At 35.1% G+C, this 19,409-nt stretch overlaps 1 protein-coding gene across 10 annotated transcripts in view; it reads right to left on the minus strand.

The window, feature by feature from the left end:
* Positions 1-19,409, minus strand: part of VPS13B (vacuolar protein sorting 13 homolog B) — a 438,627-nt gene that overhangs the window by 240,481 nt on the left and 178,737 nt on the right. For all 10 annotated transcript variants that reach the window (XM_083871399.1, XM_083871402.1, XM_083871397.1 and 7 more), the window contains one exon: positions 2,100-2,209. In XM_083871399.1, the coding sequence (XP_083727525.1) occupies positions 2,100-2,209 (110 nt within the window). The remainder of the gene's footprint in view (positions 1-2,099; positions 2,210-19,409) is intronic.

A 19,409-nucleotide genomic window follows, 5' to 3' on the forward strand; every position in this document is an offset into this window, starting at 1 on the left:
GTGCTAACATTATGAGTTTAGGGTGTATACAACAGGACCAAATGTACTGAAAAGTTTTCTAACGCTGTGTTTTGAGATAGAAGCCACAACTGATTTACTCAAAATGACGGAGTAAAAGCATTATATTAAGTAGTCATTAAAACTTAAAGTATCTTAACATTTAAGATCTCTGAATCATACAAACAACTTCAAAAGAAAGTATTTTTTTTTGTTTCTGTTGCAATTGTATAAGACTGACAGTTAGAGTCGTGGAAGGTAAGAGCTTTACCAATCAATAACATTTTGACCATAACTCTTGCTTGAAAGCATTGTATCCTATGGCTGTTAAATGTTCAAAAAATCAGGAACATTTTATAGAGCATTTTTGTATAGTTATACTAGTTAGACTATGGTAATGAGCTGAAGTTTTCCAAAAAATAATGCACAAGGCCTAATTTTGACCAGAATCCTTATTCTAGCACAATTACAGCATTACATAAAGAAAAAACTCTGTGGTTAAGCATAATTTATTACAGGTATAGTTTTCAAATAAAGTTTCTTCATGACTGCTACAGACACTTTAATTTGCATTATTACATGCAATCCATTACCAGAGTCATGTTAATGATGAAAATGGTATGACATTGACAGCTGAGTTTATAAACTCATATTTAAAGTAAGTTCAATTTGCTAAGACATTTTAAATGCTAGTAACATTAGAACCGTGATACGGTAATTTTAATCTCAAATAGATGATGAAAAAAATTTGAAGGCTGTATGAGGTAATGACACGAGCTACAAAATAAACAAAATTTCCCTAAAAATTTTGCCACTGATGATCAAAACCAAGGACAAACAAGTTTCCTAATGTAGTCACTTAACCCATCTACTCACCCAGTATCAAAAGAGAAAGCATTAAGTAACAGCTGATTAAATATCCTGACGTTAAAGACAGACTTTAATACAAACATTTGAAATAAGCAGGATAAACAGGATTGATTACATTTTGGAAGGCTACGTAACAGCATAACAGTAGAAAGTAGATAAATGGCTTATTTTGCAAAAGACATACACCAGGAAAGATTGTGCTGCTCCAGTTATGATGCAGGAATGAAGAATAACTCAATACATTTAAAACTGAGTTAATTCATTAAAACAATAATAAAGCTTCACTGTCACAGTGAAGTTTTTCAGATGCAGAAAAAGCTTAATGGGATGCAAATTACTGTTTGACAATTACTATCTAACAAGGTAATTTGGACACAAGAAACAAATGTTTACAAGTCATATTTATCCTCCCACTGGAATGAAACTTCTCTAATGTGCACAGTGTTCTATAGTTATGAGGCTTATATTGAAAGAATTTTACATTTGTCACTTAATAACTGACCACTTCTAAGTGAGACAGACCATCACTGGTGACACAAATCACCAGTTTGATCAATTATAGCAAATCTAAGTTCTAGGAAATTCTGCCAAACAACAGTTTTAAGTAAGTTTAGTATAAGGCTAAACCAGTGCTCTTTTCAGGTCTGGAATATGTGGTATGAAAATTAGGGTTAAGAATCTGTCAAGGAAACCACTGGATCACACAGACCCACAGTCTCAGCTTCTTCTATCTTTTTCAAGCACATCGTTTGCAAATATGTATTTTGACATGATATACAGAATCTACTACAGCATTCACTTATGTCAGGTTATGAACTGTATGGTTCATCTCCTATTAAAATGAGGTTTAGTAAGAGTGCTGACTTTATAACCAGTTATACAATTATTTGATAGACCATCCAAAATTTTAACATGTGATGTATTATTCAGACTCAAGGCTTATGAGATCTCAGTAGTCAAAATTAATTGCAATATAATGATCCTAGAAGGTGATAACCTTCTTTGTTCTTTTAATTAAAAACGAAAAAGTTGTAAAATTAAAGTTTTAATATGCCAACTTAACATTTTAAATAATTCAAAATAAGATCAACAGTAAGCGCAACAAACTACAAGAAAGCAGTAGCAGAACAGAAATAGCAACAAACTACAAATACTTGGGAAAATGCACTACTGGCACATAAAGAAGTCAAAGCTCCCCCTCTCCCCATCCCTTTTCCTACAAAAATACATACCTGCTGAATGTGTCTGCTAACTCGTTTCTGAGGTTGGTAGACAAGCCATGTATACAGGACTGGATCAACATTAATTGCTAATCCTTGTACACTGGACAAGAGAACAGCACCTGCACACCACGAAAAGAGAAAAAAATGTAAACTATCTGCTCAAGAATTTCCTTATATGTATTCAGTTTTCTTGCACACGAATTATCTTTGATGCAGACTTTTGTTAGGCTTGGACTACATATATAATAAATAATAATAATACTTAAAGCATAAACTTCAATAACATATTCAAAGTGAGAAACTTACCGGCACTACCAGTGTTAAGGAGATGCACACATAAAAAATGCAGCAACTTGCATTTTGATTTTGCCTATTACAAGTTTTTGTCACGAAAAATGCTTGTTTTCACAAAATTGCTTGTATAACTGAATCCACACAACACCCTCCCTCAAATTTTCAGCCAACACTCTGAACACAACATTTATATTCTGCAAAAAATAAGTTGATAGGACTCTTGACAGAAAGGGAAGAATATAATGCATGACTGCCCACAACCGCAATTAAAAACCTCATGGTCTAGGACAGTGAGTTCTTTTAATAAAGACAGGCCTACTTCACACTAACTCTGCCCAAAGCTCAGGACAAACATTTTTCATGTAAATATGGTCATGAATATTCTTTAGAGGATGACTTAGGCAAAATTTTTAACTGACAACACTGGCAGCCTCTGTACTGTGAGCCCTTAGGATTTTCCTAAGCTTTACAATAGATTTTATTTTATTTACATCTCACTTTCTAGGACCTAGGATTACAAGACAGGGCAACTTTATTTCTTAAAAATAAACTTCTAGTTTTCTGATGTTTGTGAAGAAAACCTTACATGGAGAATGTTAAGGTTCGAAATAGGTGAAAAACTATGTCAGTACCCAGAAGTATTAGCATATACATCAAACCATGCACACTAAACCCTCATTTATGAAGCACTATCTCCATTGAACCTGCATTAAAAATCTGATCATACACTGGTGAGGCTTTTTTCTAATAGTACAGATAATGTATCTATTGCAGCAGAACATAGTTACAGAGCTGTACAATTCAGAAGCAAATGGCTTAATGGAATACAAAGGTATCAACTATATTGAATATCTGTAGCAAATAGTAGTAGGCAGTTATATTTTCACATAAGCTTTGCAATTTTACTATATGAAATAAAGAAATACATAAAAAAATAAAATTAAAACAGAAATACTGGTTACTGGAAGATCCCAGAACCAAATTTCACAGAATTACAGTAGTTCTATAATACCAAGAATAATAGTTCGTATAGTAATACATACTACATTTACTCTGTGGTATACGATGTAATTTTGCAGCAATCTGAATTTAATAATGAAATTCAAATACATTCAGAAAGCTTGACACACAATTCAATGTACTTTCCAAAAAACAATAAAAACATGTGCCTCAAAAGACACATCAGCAAAACCATAAATGGGAAATTAATTAAAAAAATATAAGTTATGAGTTTATTGTATATAACAGAATTTTAAAACCAGCTGAATTCCAAATGGCAGAAGACCCACCAACCTGGGGTGACACAAACAAAGCCTGATGAGCACAATGGGAAAATGGCAGTCAAGAAATACACAAAGATAAATCATCTGCCTAGCTCCGGCTTGGAGTTGGAACACACACTGTGAGGAACTCCTATACATAGACTAGTCCATGTGAGCTGAAGGTTTTAAATGTCAGCAATAAACCTTAGAAATAAATCTGCAGTTAAAGGAAAAGCCAAAGTCAAGCATAAAGGGGTAACATGCAAGTAAGAGCAGTGAATATGCCTTGTGGCAGGATGTGCAGGAAACTAGAAAAAGGAAGCAAAAGGTAACAGAGGATTGATAAAATATATGCCACAATCATTATCTTTTATAGGATATTTATGTGTGAACATAAAAGAATCCTGCATCTTTAAGAGACACCGCCTGTTGTCAGCAATACTTAATGAAAGGTTTAATATCCATGTGATATGAAAAGTGGGAGACAGACCTCCCAATGAGTACAGCATAGAGGCAGCCTACAGGCAAAGTCAAGAGAAAATCCCACATTTCTAGCAGACTCCTGAAAAGAAAAATACGGTGTTACTGTAGCACATCATTCTAGTAACTTAACACAGTTTCTTCATTACTGAAAAAAAATAGCTACAGCTACGAAGTTCAATACAATTAAGTCAACCTTAGAACTGAAACTCTCCCTTCAATTAAATCAACACTAGCACTATCCCATAAAATTCTGCAGTAAGGCAGATCAGTATGTAAACATTTTTCCAGCTGTCATTTGAGAGCTTGTGCATGGGATATTAAAAAAAAAAAACAAAACAAAACAAAAAAAAACCACCCACATTAGAAGTACTCAGATAAGCAGTTACATTATTTGCCTTCAATTTGACTGTCAGGTAACTTTAGCTTCCTACTAAACCACTTCTGTCACACTAAATTACTGAAATTTACTGCTGTGTTTGCTACTTAGCCACTATATTTAAGCACAATTTAATCACCTATGTAAAGTTGTTTTCTGTGGAACAGCTTTCTTCAAAATCATTATCTAGTAAAAAAATGTCTAAGATTTGCCTCCTGTTTTCATGTCAAGAAATAAGAATTCTTCCCAATTTTTAAGGAAGTTCTCACTGATTTGAGGATCAAGCTTGAAGCTGGCAGCAGACTCCTCACATACTTAAAAAAAAATAAATTAATTGCTATCCTGTCTCCATCAAAATGCAATGTTCAAGTTCCCTGGATTTCATTAAGCTTGTGGAGAACTTTCGTTTCTTCCCCTCCCCTTTTCTCCTTTTAATTAAATTTACATTTCAGAAAAAAAGCAGACCTTAGTCCCATAGCACACTAGGGTTTCCTTTCCACATCTCAGTTTTGGCCAGAGTTATCTATTACATCTATCTAGTAACAGATTTGAAAAATAAGTATTGGACCCAACACCGTGTAATCTTTAATGTTGGAGAATTTCCTGAGTCATGGTGTCATTTGCCAGGCTCAGCTTGGGCAAACAATTTCCTTCCTTCACAAATTCCCACTCTGTCCTGAAGGAATAGAAGACAGGGAGGCTGCAGTCAGGCAGGGGAGGATGATGAACAGAGGGCAGCAGAGCACACTGACGTTTGGCATTCTCATCCTGTGGATGAGCTTCCTGACAAGTCTCATTGGATGATGACAGCTGCAACAACAGCATTTTTCTTCCCAAGGGATGGGAGCCTGCAGAAGATAACCCAACTCTCCTGCTTGGGTTGGCCCCACTGCCACCTCCCCCCACTTGGAGTGAGCGCTGAGCACAGGCTGTGGCAGAAGCAGGGAGGAGAAGGGTCATGAGGCTGAGGCTCCCTCCATAGAAACTCAGGGGAAAAAAGTGGGGGGAAAAGGGAACGTGCTTCACTTCTGGTGAGGTGGAAGAGGACACCCACCCTGGGGGCACAGCTGCGAAGAACAGAGGCCAGAGGGAAAGGCAGGATGGGTGAAATAGGGCAGAGTCCAGCAGTAGAGTTGTGGAGCTGAGGAATGTTCAGTCATCAGGACAGGAAAGGGCCTCAAATATCAAAGAGACACAAGAAAAGGATGAAGGAAGCAGGACAGTGGAAGAGGAATGTGGAAGTGAATGAGCACTTTGGGAAGGAGAAGGGAGGTGGCAACCTTTGACAAAAACCCAATTTTTGGAGATGCACAAACCTTGTGAATGAGTAAACTGCATTACTGTTTCTCCCAACAATCTGGAGGAAAAAAAAACTACTAGGAAGAACAGACAAATAATTTTGTGATTTATGCACCTGAAAATGAATTTTTGCAACAGTAAAGGACCAGCCTAGCAGAATTTTTTCCAAATTCTGTTCTGTGTGTATGCAGTATCCAAACACACCTTAATGTTATTTCCAGTAAAATGAACTGAAAAACCTCTGCAGTAAACAGAAGTTTGAGTTGATGTACATTTACTATAAGAGAGGCATCACAAATATGAACAAATGGAATGACTTACAATAAAACTTAATTCTGACAAGCTTTGTATATTTTCAGTATATTTCAGTATATTTCAGTATATTTCAGTAACTACTGAAAAAAATATTACACCATCTTGCTATATAAACTGCACCATTAATTATTTTAGCATCGAGCACTCATGACTCCTAGATGTCTCAGGACACATGAATGATGAACAGATGCTAACAGGTTGAGTTATCATCATTAAATTAGTATCCAATTATTTTAAATGACACCTGGGAGAAGAATTTATTTTTTTTTTCCTTACTGTGTTGAAGGGTATTTTTACTAAAGCATACTATAAAAAATGCAGATCTGCATATTACACCCAAGCGAGAGTTCTATTTTATAAAAGTATATTTCTGCTGGCTGACTCAAAGCAGATGCATTGTAAATCCCAAAGTGTGGAAATATCTGTTTAATTTTAGCCTGGGAGTCAACTAAGAGAAAAAGACTTCTCTTTACTACTCTGCTTATTGCCAGTATAGCTCACTTACCCACATTCCAAACAGGCTTTACCAATTAGCTATCGTGTGGCACCACAGCCATTTTCAGTAACATCACAAAATAAAGAATGAGGGCTGAAGAGTTAGAAATTGCAGCTACACTGCATAAAAATTAATCATACAACTTTGATCTACTTTGGAATATCAAGGACTAAGCCAGTACAACTGTCTTGCAAAGTAATCACGTTTATCTAAGAGACACCATCCTGCATTTCATCCTGAACTGCTGAGTCAGACAAGGGAAATAGATACTTCAAGCCACATCAAAGTTTACGTGACTGTGAAAAAATATTTTTACATTATAGCTGCTACAGTAAGTCAATAAATTTGTCTAACTACTGAAGTGTATGTCTGCATGTCTCTCTATTCAAGGTTGACTTGAATGCCTACAGATGCAAACATTATCCCAATTTTATCTCAGAAAAAACCTCCAAGTCTACTGTACTTGCATAGAATTTTACATTTACCAAGTGCTTAAAATAACTCTGAGATCAATTAGCTTAGCTCCTTAGACCAATACTAGAGTATTTCAGTAAAACAGAAGCAGTAAGGTAACACTTTCCCATTAACTAAGGCACTTCAGTCTGCAATATCAAACTCAGTTCCCTCATACAAGTTATTCTTTGCCCAAGAATACATATACCACAAGATTTTAATGTCACTTTTTTTTTTAATTAAAAAAGCTTTTGATATTCAGAAACTAAGAACATACTGCTACTGCTATTGTGATATTCTAATTTCTATTGAGGTTTATAGTAGAAAACCATTAAATTAAAAAAGGCGAGGGGGCAACATCATTATTTTTATTTTAAAACATAGAGAAAGTGAGGCAGAGAATTGCAGTTATTAAATCACACAGCAGGACTCACAGATAGAATTCAGATGTTAAAGTTATATGCCACAGCTAAGTGGCATATATATTAGCCTACTGTAGCTAATAGAAAAAATTCAATGTACGAGTCCGTCCTGTGTTAATCATAACTAAATCAGACAGGTCTAATTTCAATTGAATGTTCTGATAAGTCACCATCATTTTTTTAAAGAAAAATATCCTGTCTTTATCCATATACATACCCAAATGCTCACAAATGCTGAATTACAGAATTATGACACAGAAGTATACTCAAAGATGTAACATAATGAGGCAAAAACAAAACTGCTGGATGCAGTGTTTAACACAAAGTGCTGTATGCAAGGCACCATTTTTCAATGTACAAGAAGTCACATTTCTGCAAATCAATCTGCAGCAAGTCATATCAAATCGAAGTATGGACAACAACCTTCAGTTATTTCACATCAACTCTGATGTTAAGAATGGAACTTAGTCCATTTAGCATTGTGACTTTCTCACGGCGGAAAAACTTTGCAATATCCTGACTTGGAAGTTTTCACAAAAATGCTGGATTACTCATATTTAACTTGTGTGCTGCATGTTTTTGAAACAAAAACAGTTATCCTGAAAGGCTGCTTTTTTCCCAAAATCATTTGATGAAAACTTTAATTTCCCTTAGAGAATATGGTGATGTGGGTTCAGGGAAACAGTTTAATAGGCAGTAAAGACCAAGAAAAAAAGAAAATGTGTAGGCAGCTGCAGTATATAGAAATGTCAGCTTTATTTAAATGACTGCTGAATCATCTCTATGAAAAGGCAATGACAATATTCCTATGCTGAGCTGCATAGCACCTCTTCCTTAATTCTATGTTTTTATTGGAAGAATATCTCACTCAAGTATCACTTCTTCCTGTTCACTTTTAGGTTGTTTATATATTTAACCATCATACTTACTATTCCGTAAATAAAAGGAAAATGAGGAACTCTAAATTCAACTGACAGAAAGGACTAAACAGACAGAAAGGAAGGACATACTACAAAGACTTCAATACTGTCAGCAATTAAAGAAAATTTAAATGCTTTCAAAAACATGAAGTGTTTAGAAGACTTTGTTTTATTCATAAAAGAATATGGGGAAATACAACATTTGAGTCACTCAGAGAGCTGTCAGACACTGCAGGGTGGCCCAAACTGACTCCAAGCAGAGGCTGCTAATGGACACATTGCTACGAAAGCAGAAACTCAGTAACACAAACTAGCAATTGACAAAGATTTCTACCAAAATCTGATTCTTTTTTTTTTTTTTTTCCTCCTAAAGTCCCACTAGAAAACTATTTAACAGTCACTATTACAAATCTGATCATCAATCTGACTCTAAGTCCTTAGACTTGATCATTCCTGACCAGGTTTTCAAAATGCTAATATAAAGGCTTGAGAATTTTAGCTTGTTTAGCTCTCTGAAAAATGAATTCAGATAAATGTTGCAACGTCAAGGCTGTTTCTTTCCATTTTCTGCAAGGAACCAGTACTACTTAGAGTTACTCTTATGGATCAAGAGGAGACTATATTCCATTAAAGTAAGAAGTATTTGGAGCTCTGAAGAGACTATGAGTCAATTTCCTAATTTTTTGTTTACTCTACCTGAGAGTTTCTCAGTCCCAATTTAAAGGCTGTTGTGGCTATTTTTTCATATTACAAAGAATTTTAGTGTCACATGTAAAATACAGTAATCCTAAGGAATGGAACTACTGAAAACAGACATTGTCAAGATTAGAAACAAAATCATCATATGGATTTTTTTTATTTATCAAGAATTTTGCTAAATTCTTTATTTAATGAACTGAAACTAGAAATCAGAGGAGCTGGGCAACAAATCCTTTCTTCCATTTAATCTCCAGTATTATTTTTGGATGATATTCTATTCTGGAAAAAAATGGTGAAAAATTTAGTATTAAAATAAGAAATACTATGGCTCAAACCTGGTGTTATCCTAGAGAATCAACAAGTACAAAGCAGATTTAGTTATGTACTCTACTGGAATTCCCTACACAAATTCCACAAGTTGTTTAATCACAGGCTTTTAAAGAAACTAGGCTACCTAGAAGGGATGAGAGAGAAAACTGCATCGATAAATCACAGGACATACTGAGCTGGAAGGGACACACAAGGATCCTCAAATCCAACTCCCAGCTTGGCACAGGAATCACATCATGTGTATGAGAATGTTGTCCAGACACTTCTTGAACTCTGTCAGGCTTGGTGCTGTGACCATTTCCCTGGGGAGTCTGTTCCATGCCCATATTTTCCTGCTATCCAACCTAATATCAGCTTATCAGCTGATAATATCAGCTAATATCAGCTTATTCCATGTCCTCAAGTCCTGTTACTGGTCTGAGAGAGGGCAAATTATTTAGGAGAAAAAAAAAACAGTCATAGGCAAATATGGTAATTTTCACTATGGAAGAAGGCAGAGCCCTGCAGAGACCTGAGCTGCCCAAGCCATTACAGGACATCAATGTGGTGTCCAGCTTTGCTGAATTATCCAGAGTAACCACAAACTGTGCTGACCCAGGAACTCCCAAATATCCCACCTGGTTCAACACAGATAAACACACTTCTCCTACTGGTATTGTTGTCTCATCTTTTAACTTCACATGTAAATGATAACTGAGCTGACTACTTTGCCTAAGAAAACAACATTTCTGTTTATTCTGAAAAGCATTAGATCAACATTCAGTAGGAAGGAAGAAACAAGCAATAAAAGAGAAAATATCAACTATGCCACTGCATAAATGCATTGTGTACACAGATACTCAGAACATCCAGCTCCCGTCAGACTAAAGAGTCTGTTTTAAGCATTCAAACCTGAAAACTTCTGTTTCACACCACCATTAATTCAGTATTTATCCTCCCTGATTCACTCTATGTTCCATGCCAAATGCATTATACATCCTCCAAATCCTTGAGCAGAAAGCACAGAAATAAAGAAGTATACACACATACTGGTTAAACTACTTTCTTTTCATCATTTTTAAATGACTGCCTATTTACTACAGGCAGCTCCAAAGCAAATGGGTTTTGAAAACCTCCAGGTCCAAACCACCTGAATGTGGACATCAGAGAAAAGCTGCAATGTCAGAATCTCTTCTAAAGGCAATATTATTTGTAGGTTTTTATCACTGCATTATTCTAAATAAGTGTGAATGTAATTCTGTAAGTACCACCAGAAGCTGTACCTCACAGGCTGTTTTCACTGACGTTACTGATGAAGATACCAGAGTCTCTACATATGCCACAAACAAGTTCTGATCACTGTAGACAATTCTGCAGAACACTTGATTAAAAAACCCTCCAAAGTCCAAGCAAACTTGTGCACAGAGAGCTTCTGCTGAAGGCCAAAAGGCTATGGAGAGGCAAGCTGCTGAGAAAAGACGTGTCAATGGAAAAAGACCTTTTACAAGTCAGTGAGGGGAATAATATTTTTACAGAGCAGAAGTCTCAAAGCTATCATAAATAGGCTGGGTTTGACAGAATTAGTCATACAGAACCATTCTATATATAGACTATAAATCTGTGTAAAATACAATAGGCAGAAAACAGCTGAGGTATGCTCCAAGGCTCTGAAATCATGGGAAATAGATATTTGCTGAAATACTTGAGATCACTCATGAGTCAACAGGGAAGAGAGGACCACATACCATCACCTCTATTAATGCAGAGAACAATATCAGTCATGATCCGAATGCGTTACTCCTAACTAAGCTGCAAGAATGCTTAATAATCTCTCTCAAATTTTCTACTATGAGAACCAGCAGAGCAAAGCTTACTGAATTTACAAATTATTATTTCTATGACCTTTAGGCAGTTAACTGTGCACCACAATGTATGCTACCACACTGGTAACAGAATTGCATCCTCCCTCTCTCTGCGACTGGATTGGTAGAGTGCTACCACACCTTTTCTTCAACCTGACACAACATTTTAAGAGGATTAGGAGCTAATGATCTGGTTAAAGTAACTAATGCCTCAATACAGCTCCAAGTGATTTTCAATAGAACATTCAGTTACAGATTTTTAAAATACGAATTTTAAACTAAAACTAGCAGATTCTCTGAAAATTGCTGAATTCCTTAATATAGTTCAGCTTCTGCATTTATAAACACCTCAGTATTATCTACCAAAACTGTATTTTGCAATTTCTTACTGCAGTATGCTTTTGGGAATTGCAACAGGATTCTTCCCCTGTGCCAACGGGGCACCAAGGGAGCTATTTTCATTCCTTCTTTAGCAGATGAACATTTGTAGTGTCGTGACTATGGATACCAACTGGTCTTGCACTTTAAGTTATAAAGCTGAAATCTTTTCAGCAGTAGATGCCCCATGTACCTCCCTTTAAAAGTAATTTGAATAATATACAGCTGCGGTTTCTGTTTTTTTGGGGTTTTTTTCTTAAACATTACAGCTTCTCAGAGGCAACAGAAAACACATCGATGATTTCACATAAATTCTGAGGTGCTCAATAAAAACAATGTATCCACAGGCAGAGAGGCTGAGGAAAATGAAAGTAACTTAGAAAGGCATGCAAGATTTACAGTAGAAATTCCATATAAGGCTATGCTTTTCTGTAGCAGTGATGTAAGTAAAGGAAGAACGAAAAATTATATAAATCTCTTCTAAATAGGAAGTCTTAATTAATTCATGTATTCCTTTCTATTGCTTAAAACTTCATGCTCTATACCAGTGATCCAAGGCTGAAATAAATAGCATTTAAATGCCAAACAATGAGCCTGAATAAAAATAGCCACAGTGTGTTATACTGCTGAAGTCATGACACTGCAAGGTAGGTAAAGTTACACAGGCAGTTCAGCCATTACCTTCTTTTTTTCCTTTTCTTAATACGTGCATTTCAACAAAAATTTTACACACAGGGCTCAAGTTGAAAGCAAATGTCTTCTTAAAAATAAACAACAACTTTGAAAAATACAGAATTTATGGTGCTTGGTTACTGGGTGGGAAAGATATGCAAGTTTGAGGTACTGTGAATTAAAAAATGTCCAAATTTTCTAAAGGACAGTCAATCTTGGTCCTTTTTGCAGTTGCTATCACGTAGGCACTGCTTTCAAAAGTATTTGTGAACTACAGTAGACACACATCAAAAAACTATTTCATCAAATGTGTACTAAGTTTACACAAATAAGACCATTTACATTTCAGAGGTATACTTATTAATATCATATTAACCTAATTCCAAATTTGAAAGAAATGCCACAAGTTCATTAAAGATTATTTGAAATTTACAGTACCACTTTGATAGACTTACATGTCATGTAGAATCAAAAAGCCTTAATCAACTTATGAAACCTCTGTGTAAGAAAGGAGAGAGGACAGATGAGATCTCCACATACACTGAGGTGGTTGTACCAAGGCACAGACAGGCAAGAACTAACATCTTAAATGTGTAAATAATTCTATTCACACCTATGACAGGGGAGCTGTCTTCAGAAAGTCTTGTGAATGTATTGTAATTTCAAAAGGTTTCAGAAAGAAGATTTCAAGGTAACTACATGACATATCGGAGGTTCTTTTCAAGATACACAGGGTACTATTAACTGAAAATTGCCCACAGAGCATAATTACCAAGAAAAAAAATGCCCTGTTACTGCATATTGTGAAATTCTCTAAATTCTGATTGAATTTACCTACAAGCATATTCAATGCACAGAGCACAATCTGGATTTCTCACTTGCAGTTTTGTCTATTAATTCTCTAACATTCATCTGGGATGCTAGTAAACTCATCAGAATAAATAGCTTTTCTTTGTATAATCTTCTGGTAAATAAACAAAATCTAAAAATTGACGAATAGTTATTAATCCCAGACTCAGTCATGTCTACATTAAATACAAAATCGTGCCTTTACTGGTATCCATTTTATCCCCTTCCAGAATACCATCATAGTTACAATGAAGAATTTCTATCAGATATTCTCTAATTATTTGGTAATTTCCTAAACTAATATTTATGTTACTAGAAAAGTACAGTAATTCAGACTTCATAGACAATGGTGATGGTCACTATGAATGTTGCAGGTACAGATTAAAGAAGAATCTTAGTTGGGCAGAGGAAAGTTCACCACAGGTCTTTTACAGAGATTAAGCAATTGATGTTAAAAATGCCAGAAAAGCAAGGAACCAACACAAAGCATCAATGCAAGTAATACTGGAGGAGGCTGTTTATTGTCCTGCCTTTATGACTGAAGGCTTTTTGGAGTATTTTAAAGTATTTTCATAAAATTGAAATAATTTTTCAATTTATTAAGTTTTCCAGGTAAATGTAATAAAAAATTCTTAATTACTGAAGTAATTGTCTCAATAATATAATGAATGTCACCATGATCACCAACAGACAGACAATAAACATGTCCTTAAAGTCCATATAAAGAGCAAAAAAATCAAGGAATTAAGTTAAAGTTGATGTTTAAATCTTCACGGCACAGTGCAGTATAAATTTCATAAAGTATCATTAAAAAAAAAAAAATCAGTGAAAGACAACGTTGAGAATATCCTTAGAGATATCAAGATTTCCAAACTAGTCCATTATAAAAATTGTTTTTCTCTTTTCAAACAATGCTGCGAGCCTCCAACACAGCCAGCAGAAAAAGTAACTTTGTTTTTTCACATCAGAAATTAATGCACAAAACTGCAAACAAATCCGAAGTATGTGCAGTTCATTTCTACCAGCAGTGAACAGGGAGATGGTTATTTAACATTTACTATTTTTACAAAATCATCACTTAGTTGACATAGAAGTTATTCTTCTCAATACTATTATGTTTGTGAATTTGGAACATATAATTAAAGTCAGCTGCTAAGATAAGTGTTTATAAAAACTCAAGCTAAACATGATGGATCCAAAAAACTGAAACACCTAGTACAATAACCTCATTTTCCTTTAAATTGAAATACACATTCTTACATGGTGTTGAGACTTATGAATGGTATCTTCCCACTCATGTGGACCAAAGAGAGGCTAACTAATATTTCTGAATTATAGAAAATCTGCATTTTACAAACTACACAATATATATTAAAGCATTTGCTGCATGATGTAAACACACCTATTTTCAAATCCATTTTTAACCTATTTCACCACTGCTAACCTTTCTAAAAAAACCTGAAGGTAAATTTTAATTGATTACATACATTTTGATTAATAAATCCAAAATGTTGTTTAATTAAGCCAGTGGTTTAATTCCATGCTTAACTAGATGGAGAATGGGAATTTTACTTTCACTTTGGGGCTTGAGTGAATGGTTCTCTTCACTCAAAATATCAAGAACACTGTCTAGATGGTTATTATTTAAAACAATATATTATTGTGTTTTAAAAGTATATAAACTTTTCAATATGGGCACTGGAAACTCACAGGTAAAGAAAATTACAAAACTGCATCTCTTAACTAGTAGAAGTGTAGAAAGCTGCTGTCATACATTTAGGTCACAGTGGGAGTTTTTAAATATGTTGTCTTGAAAAACTGATTTTTAAGTGAAACCAGCTTTCACATTTTTACAGTGTCTTCTGCAAGAGATGTTACAAATAAACAGAAACATGTAACCTTTCGTATAATTTTGGCAGTAAGCTCCACACTGCAGCTTTATGATTTTGCAAACCTCACTTAAGATTTTTAGCAAAAGAAGTGTTAAGTAAACTGTATAAAACATCTGCACAGGCATTATAAGAACACTGAGTTTATTTACAAAGCAAATATTACTGCAGATGGCTGACAATATATCATGTTGTCTTCAGAATACTAATTTTCTGGGAAGATCTTTTGGGGATGTGCTCCAGAAGAGTGGTATGTGCTCTTGTGTCATATTTTACAGATCAGCAAAAAACATACCTGTAAAAACTATTTAGATCAAGTTTTCCTGCATTTTTGGTGCACAAGTCAGACTATTAAAACCAATAAAAAAGAAATTCAATCAGGTAAAAACAGTAAGAAAATAAGTAAAGAGAGTTCTAAGTAATGAAACATTAAAAGGAACACTTACTTATAGCCATGCTTTAGATACGCCCTGCAATTTTAAATTTTCTGCCTGACACCACATGTTGGGGCCCTATGGGGTCCCTACCATGTAACCATAGCACTATCTAAACAAATCATTTGCTAATCCAGATATGTCAGAGCTGTATCTCTATGCTGGGGCTGGAGAGGTGCCAGTTCTAAAACCAAGAGGTGAACATAACAGTGAGCGTACTATGGTGTTTCTGTACCTGGAAGACAAAAGAAAGCTAGAGGATTTTACCTCATTTTTTCTAGTTATTAAGGGAAATAATTCTGACCAGCTGCTTCTTCCCTAGCTCATTAACCTCATAGTCCTTTATTACAATTATAACACTGTGTGTAAAACCCAGAATTCTGGAATAAAATACAGATGTTTACAAAGTCCTGTGCCTGTTTACAGCTTTATATTTTGTGATACTAAGTGGATACTTGGCACTTGGGTTGGGATTTCGAGTAGGGGAGAATTGTGAGAACATTTAAAGGCCCTTTAAAAGTGACTGAAGTATATGCATTTCAAGTATGCAGTTGTTATTCAAACAAAACTCTTAGTTCATGCACTAAGTAACTTCAAAGCTTCATTAAGTCATGGACTTAGGAGAACACCAGTTGATAAACACTGCTAACGAAAACAGCAATACCATACCTGCTGTCTTTCAGTTGCTTCTCCCTCCTTACCACATCATGAATTTCATGCAGAATAAACTTTATCTGCTTTGATGCTGCTGCTGCATAGTTGCATTCTCGTTTTATGTAAATTTATACCAAATCCAAAAGCTATTAAAAACACACAGATTTTCAGTGCGTATTTGTCTGTGCTCAGCTATCTCAGGAATGACAAGCTACATGCTACAGTGTCCAACTGAAGAACATGACAAGACAGCTCAGAATAACTCTGTTTACTTAGCTCTTTCCAGTCCAAAAGAAATGCAGATGAATAGTGTATACAACAACCTTGGAAGTTTTTGATTTCATGTTCTCCTTTTATAGATACATGTAAAGAAAAGAATTTTCATATTTTCTTACGATCCAGAGAATTTGTCAAAAAATAATTACATGTCCTTGACAGCTAGGAATACCCAAGTTGTTTTTACACACTAATTAACTCGAGTATCTCCTTAATTTATGGAAAATTACTTTTATTCCTATCAGTCCAGTTGTGTTTGCAGTATGTCTGTAGGGAGACTCACAACAGCAGTCTGCTACAGTTACAGACATATTGGAAGCACATTATTTAACAGAATTCGCTCTAAATTTTTGTCCTGTCGGCTGGAATGCTCCTGTCTGGATTGCCACGAAATAGGCAAAGTACACTGAGTAAGCAAGCACCTTATCGTGCTGCTTGGTGGTCACGAGAGCATGTTTACATTGTGTCTGCATCTGTCAAACATCAAACCTCAGAAGACCCAACAGTGTTCTTGGTTATTTCATTAAAAGCACCTGTTTCTAACACCCTTACATAGTCTAACACAGATGATTTTATGCCAAATTCTACATTAATCCTTTTCACAAAATTCAGAACATCTTCCTGCACAGCACCAAATCTTTATCAAAACCTGAATTATGATTTTCGGTTTTAACAATTTCTAGTGTGTTTACAAACTTACCAGAAAGATGATTTAACATTCTGAAGGATTTGTATTTTTGAATAGTCTAGTTCTTTTTATGTGTCAATACATTCAGCTGCAGAAGAGGAGGATATCACATTTCAGTGGATGCTTATGATTAAAATGGGCTAAACCTGAATTTTATTAAAACTCCCAGACACTAAGAAAAAGATGCTCCAAATCCAGAATAATTCTAAAATTTATAAAAGATAAATACTATGATAGTTTTAATTCAATCAGAGAAGCAGAGAATAAAAGAAAACACAAAAGTAATATTTAAATATGAATGAAACTGAGTTATGAGAAAGCAAATGTGGCAAATTTCAGAAGATTACAATTTAAAGTAAATGTGGATGGCATGAATCATTTAAACTGTGATTTTTCTGTATATGTCCTAGGTGTGTATTCATAAGCTATAATCAATTCAAGTATTTGTAAATATAAAACAGTGTATTAAAGTTGCAAGTCTCCTGCCTCAGAAGTATGGTAGAAAGGTAATGTACCAGATTAAAAATAATCTGTTTTAAACATATTTTTTTTGTCAGACCTCAATGTAATGAATATGACTTGTACTTAAAAATCAAGGTAAAAAAAGATTCTCAAACATGAAAGATGTGCATTTTTAACATCAAAGAATATACTGTACACTTCTTAATTAGATATGACTTTTTCACTTAAGCAGAATAAAGCAAATTAATGAATAGATCATCTGTGGATCTAATCTGACTTTTTGTATTTGTGCCCATATCTTACACTCTCCAGCTGTAGTGGCTAGTGAAGTTGTTACAGGTACTGGAAAAAAGACAGTATTTTAAAGCTGATGTTTTGAACAACAGGTATTTCATGTGCAGTACATTTTGTACAATAAAATACTGTGATTTTTATAATAACACTATAGGGATAATCTATACCCTATTTACAAATACATAACCATTTACTAATTAAAAAATCACAAATTAATTCAGTCTTGTATTACTCTATAGTAGAACAATAGCTTCTTCCCAATATCACAAAACCAGTTAGCATTAACTCCTCTAATATAGTCTACAGGCAGGTTTTTAATGTAACAGATACCAGTATTGCTGTAATATCTAGAAATGTTGAGATACAGACTTCTTTTGGATTCTTTGTTTTTTCTTAACTGAAGAGAGAACTTTATTTAAAACACTCCTCCAAAATTATGTATATATCCCCATTCTGACAGGATATGCAAAGAGCCTTAGCAAAGACTCTTGTCACAAGAGATCATCACATTCAGGAAAGGGATGACAATCCCCCATGGATTCTACCTGAAGAACCAGTACAGCTCCCAGCCCCTTCCAGCAGAATCAGCCCATCCTCCTGGACTGGTCTGGTGACACCCTCAACTCCCAAGCCCCCAGCTCCACCAGGGAATGCTTGCTCAGACTAATAGTGCAGGATCTTTCCCTCTCAAGTACCAGCAGCTGTCTAATGCTGACACACACATAACTGATACAGCACCTGCACAGTGACTATGGAAGACTACCCCAAATCAGCCCTATCTCCAGAGAGTTGTTTGAAAGGAAAAAACTTCATGGTACTAAAGCTTCAGTACAGCAGAGTCAAATAATAAAGTTCAAATGTAATGTACATCAGTGTTACATCAAAGCTTATTTTCCTATCGCTACTGCCACATTCAGAAACAGCCTACAGTTCTGAATGTCTTTAAAGTACTTTCCATTACTGCAAAATGTTTGTAAATGTTCTTTAAGCTGAAGACACAAGCAGATGGTGGTTTTTGAAGAACCTTTCCTTCTTTATTCTGTCATTACAAAGTGAGCATATAGTGTAACTTGATAAATTAGATTTTAAATACTGAGAGAACCCTACAGTCTCCCTTTACAAATATATTATTTTTTTACAGACATCAGTTTTCATATTGTCCAATAGGAGCATTGAGTTGACACACAGAATTCCATGAACACTGGTAAATCATGAAGGATTAATGTAGATACTGTGGATCCTAAGTGACAACCCATGAATTATACTTTAGGTGCCTGAAGAAGGAATGCATGAGACATGCTGCCATGGTAGAATGGAAGGGAGAGGAGGAAGAAACACACTCACACCAAAATACAGTAGATGCATCTTCTATAATTCTCTTTCTAGATCTTTTATGAGTCAAGAAGGAAAAAAGGTATTATGAGAGAATAGGCTATGAAAAAATATAGCTTCCTCTATAACCATCAACTCTCTCCCAGGCACAGACAGACACCATGGGTCCCTACAGAGACCCAGCAGTGCCCTCTGGTGCTA

Source organism: Zosterops lateralis (assembly GCF_965231275.1).
Source record: "Zosterops lateralis genome assembly, chromosome: 1".
NCBI lineage: Eukaryota > Metazoa > Chordata > Aves > Passeriformes > Zosteropidae > Zosterops > Zosterops lateralis.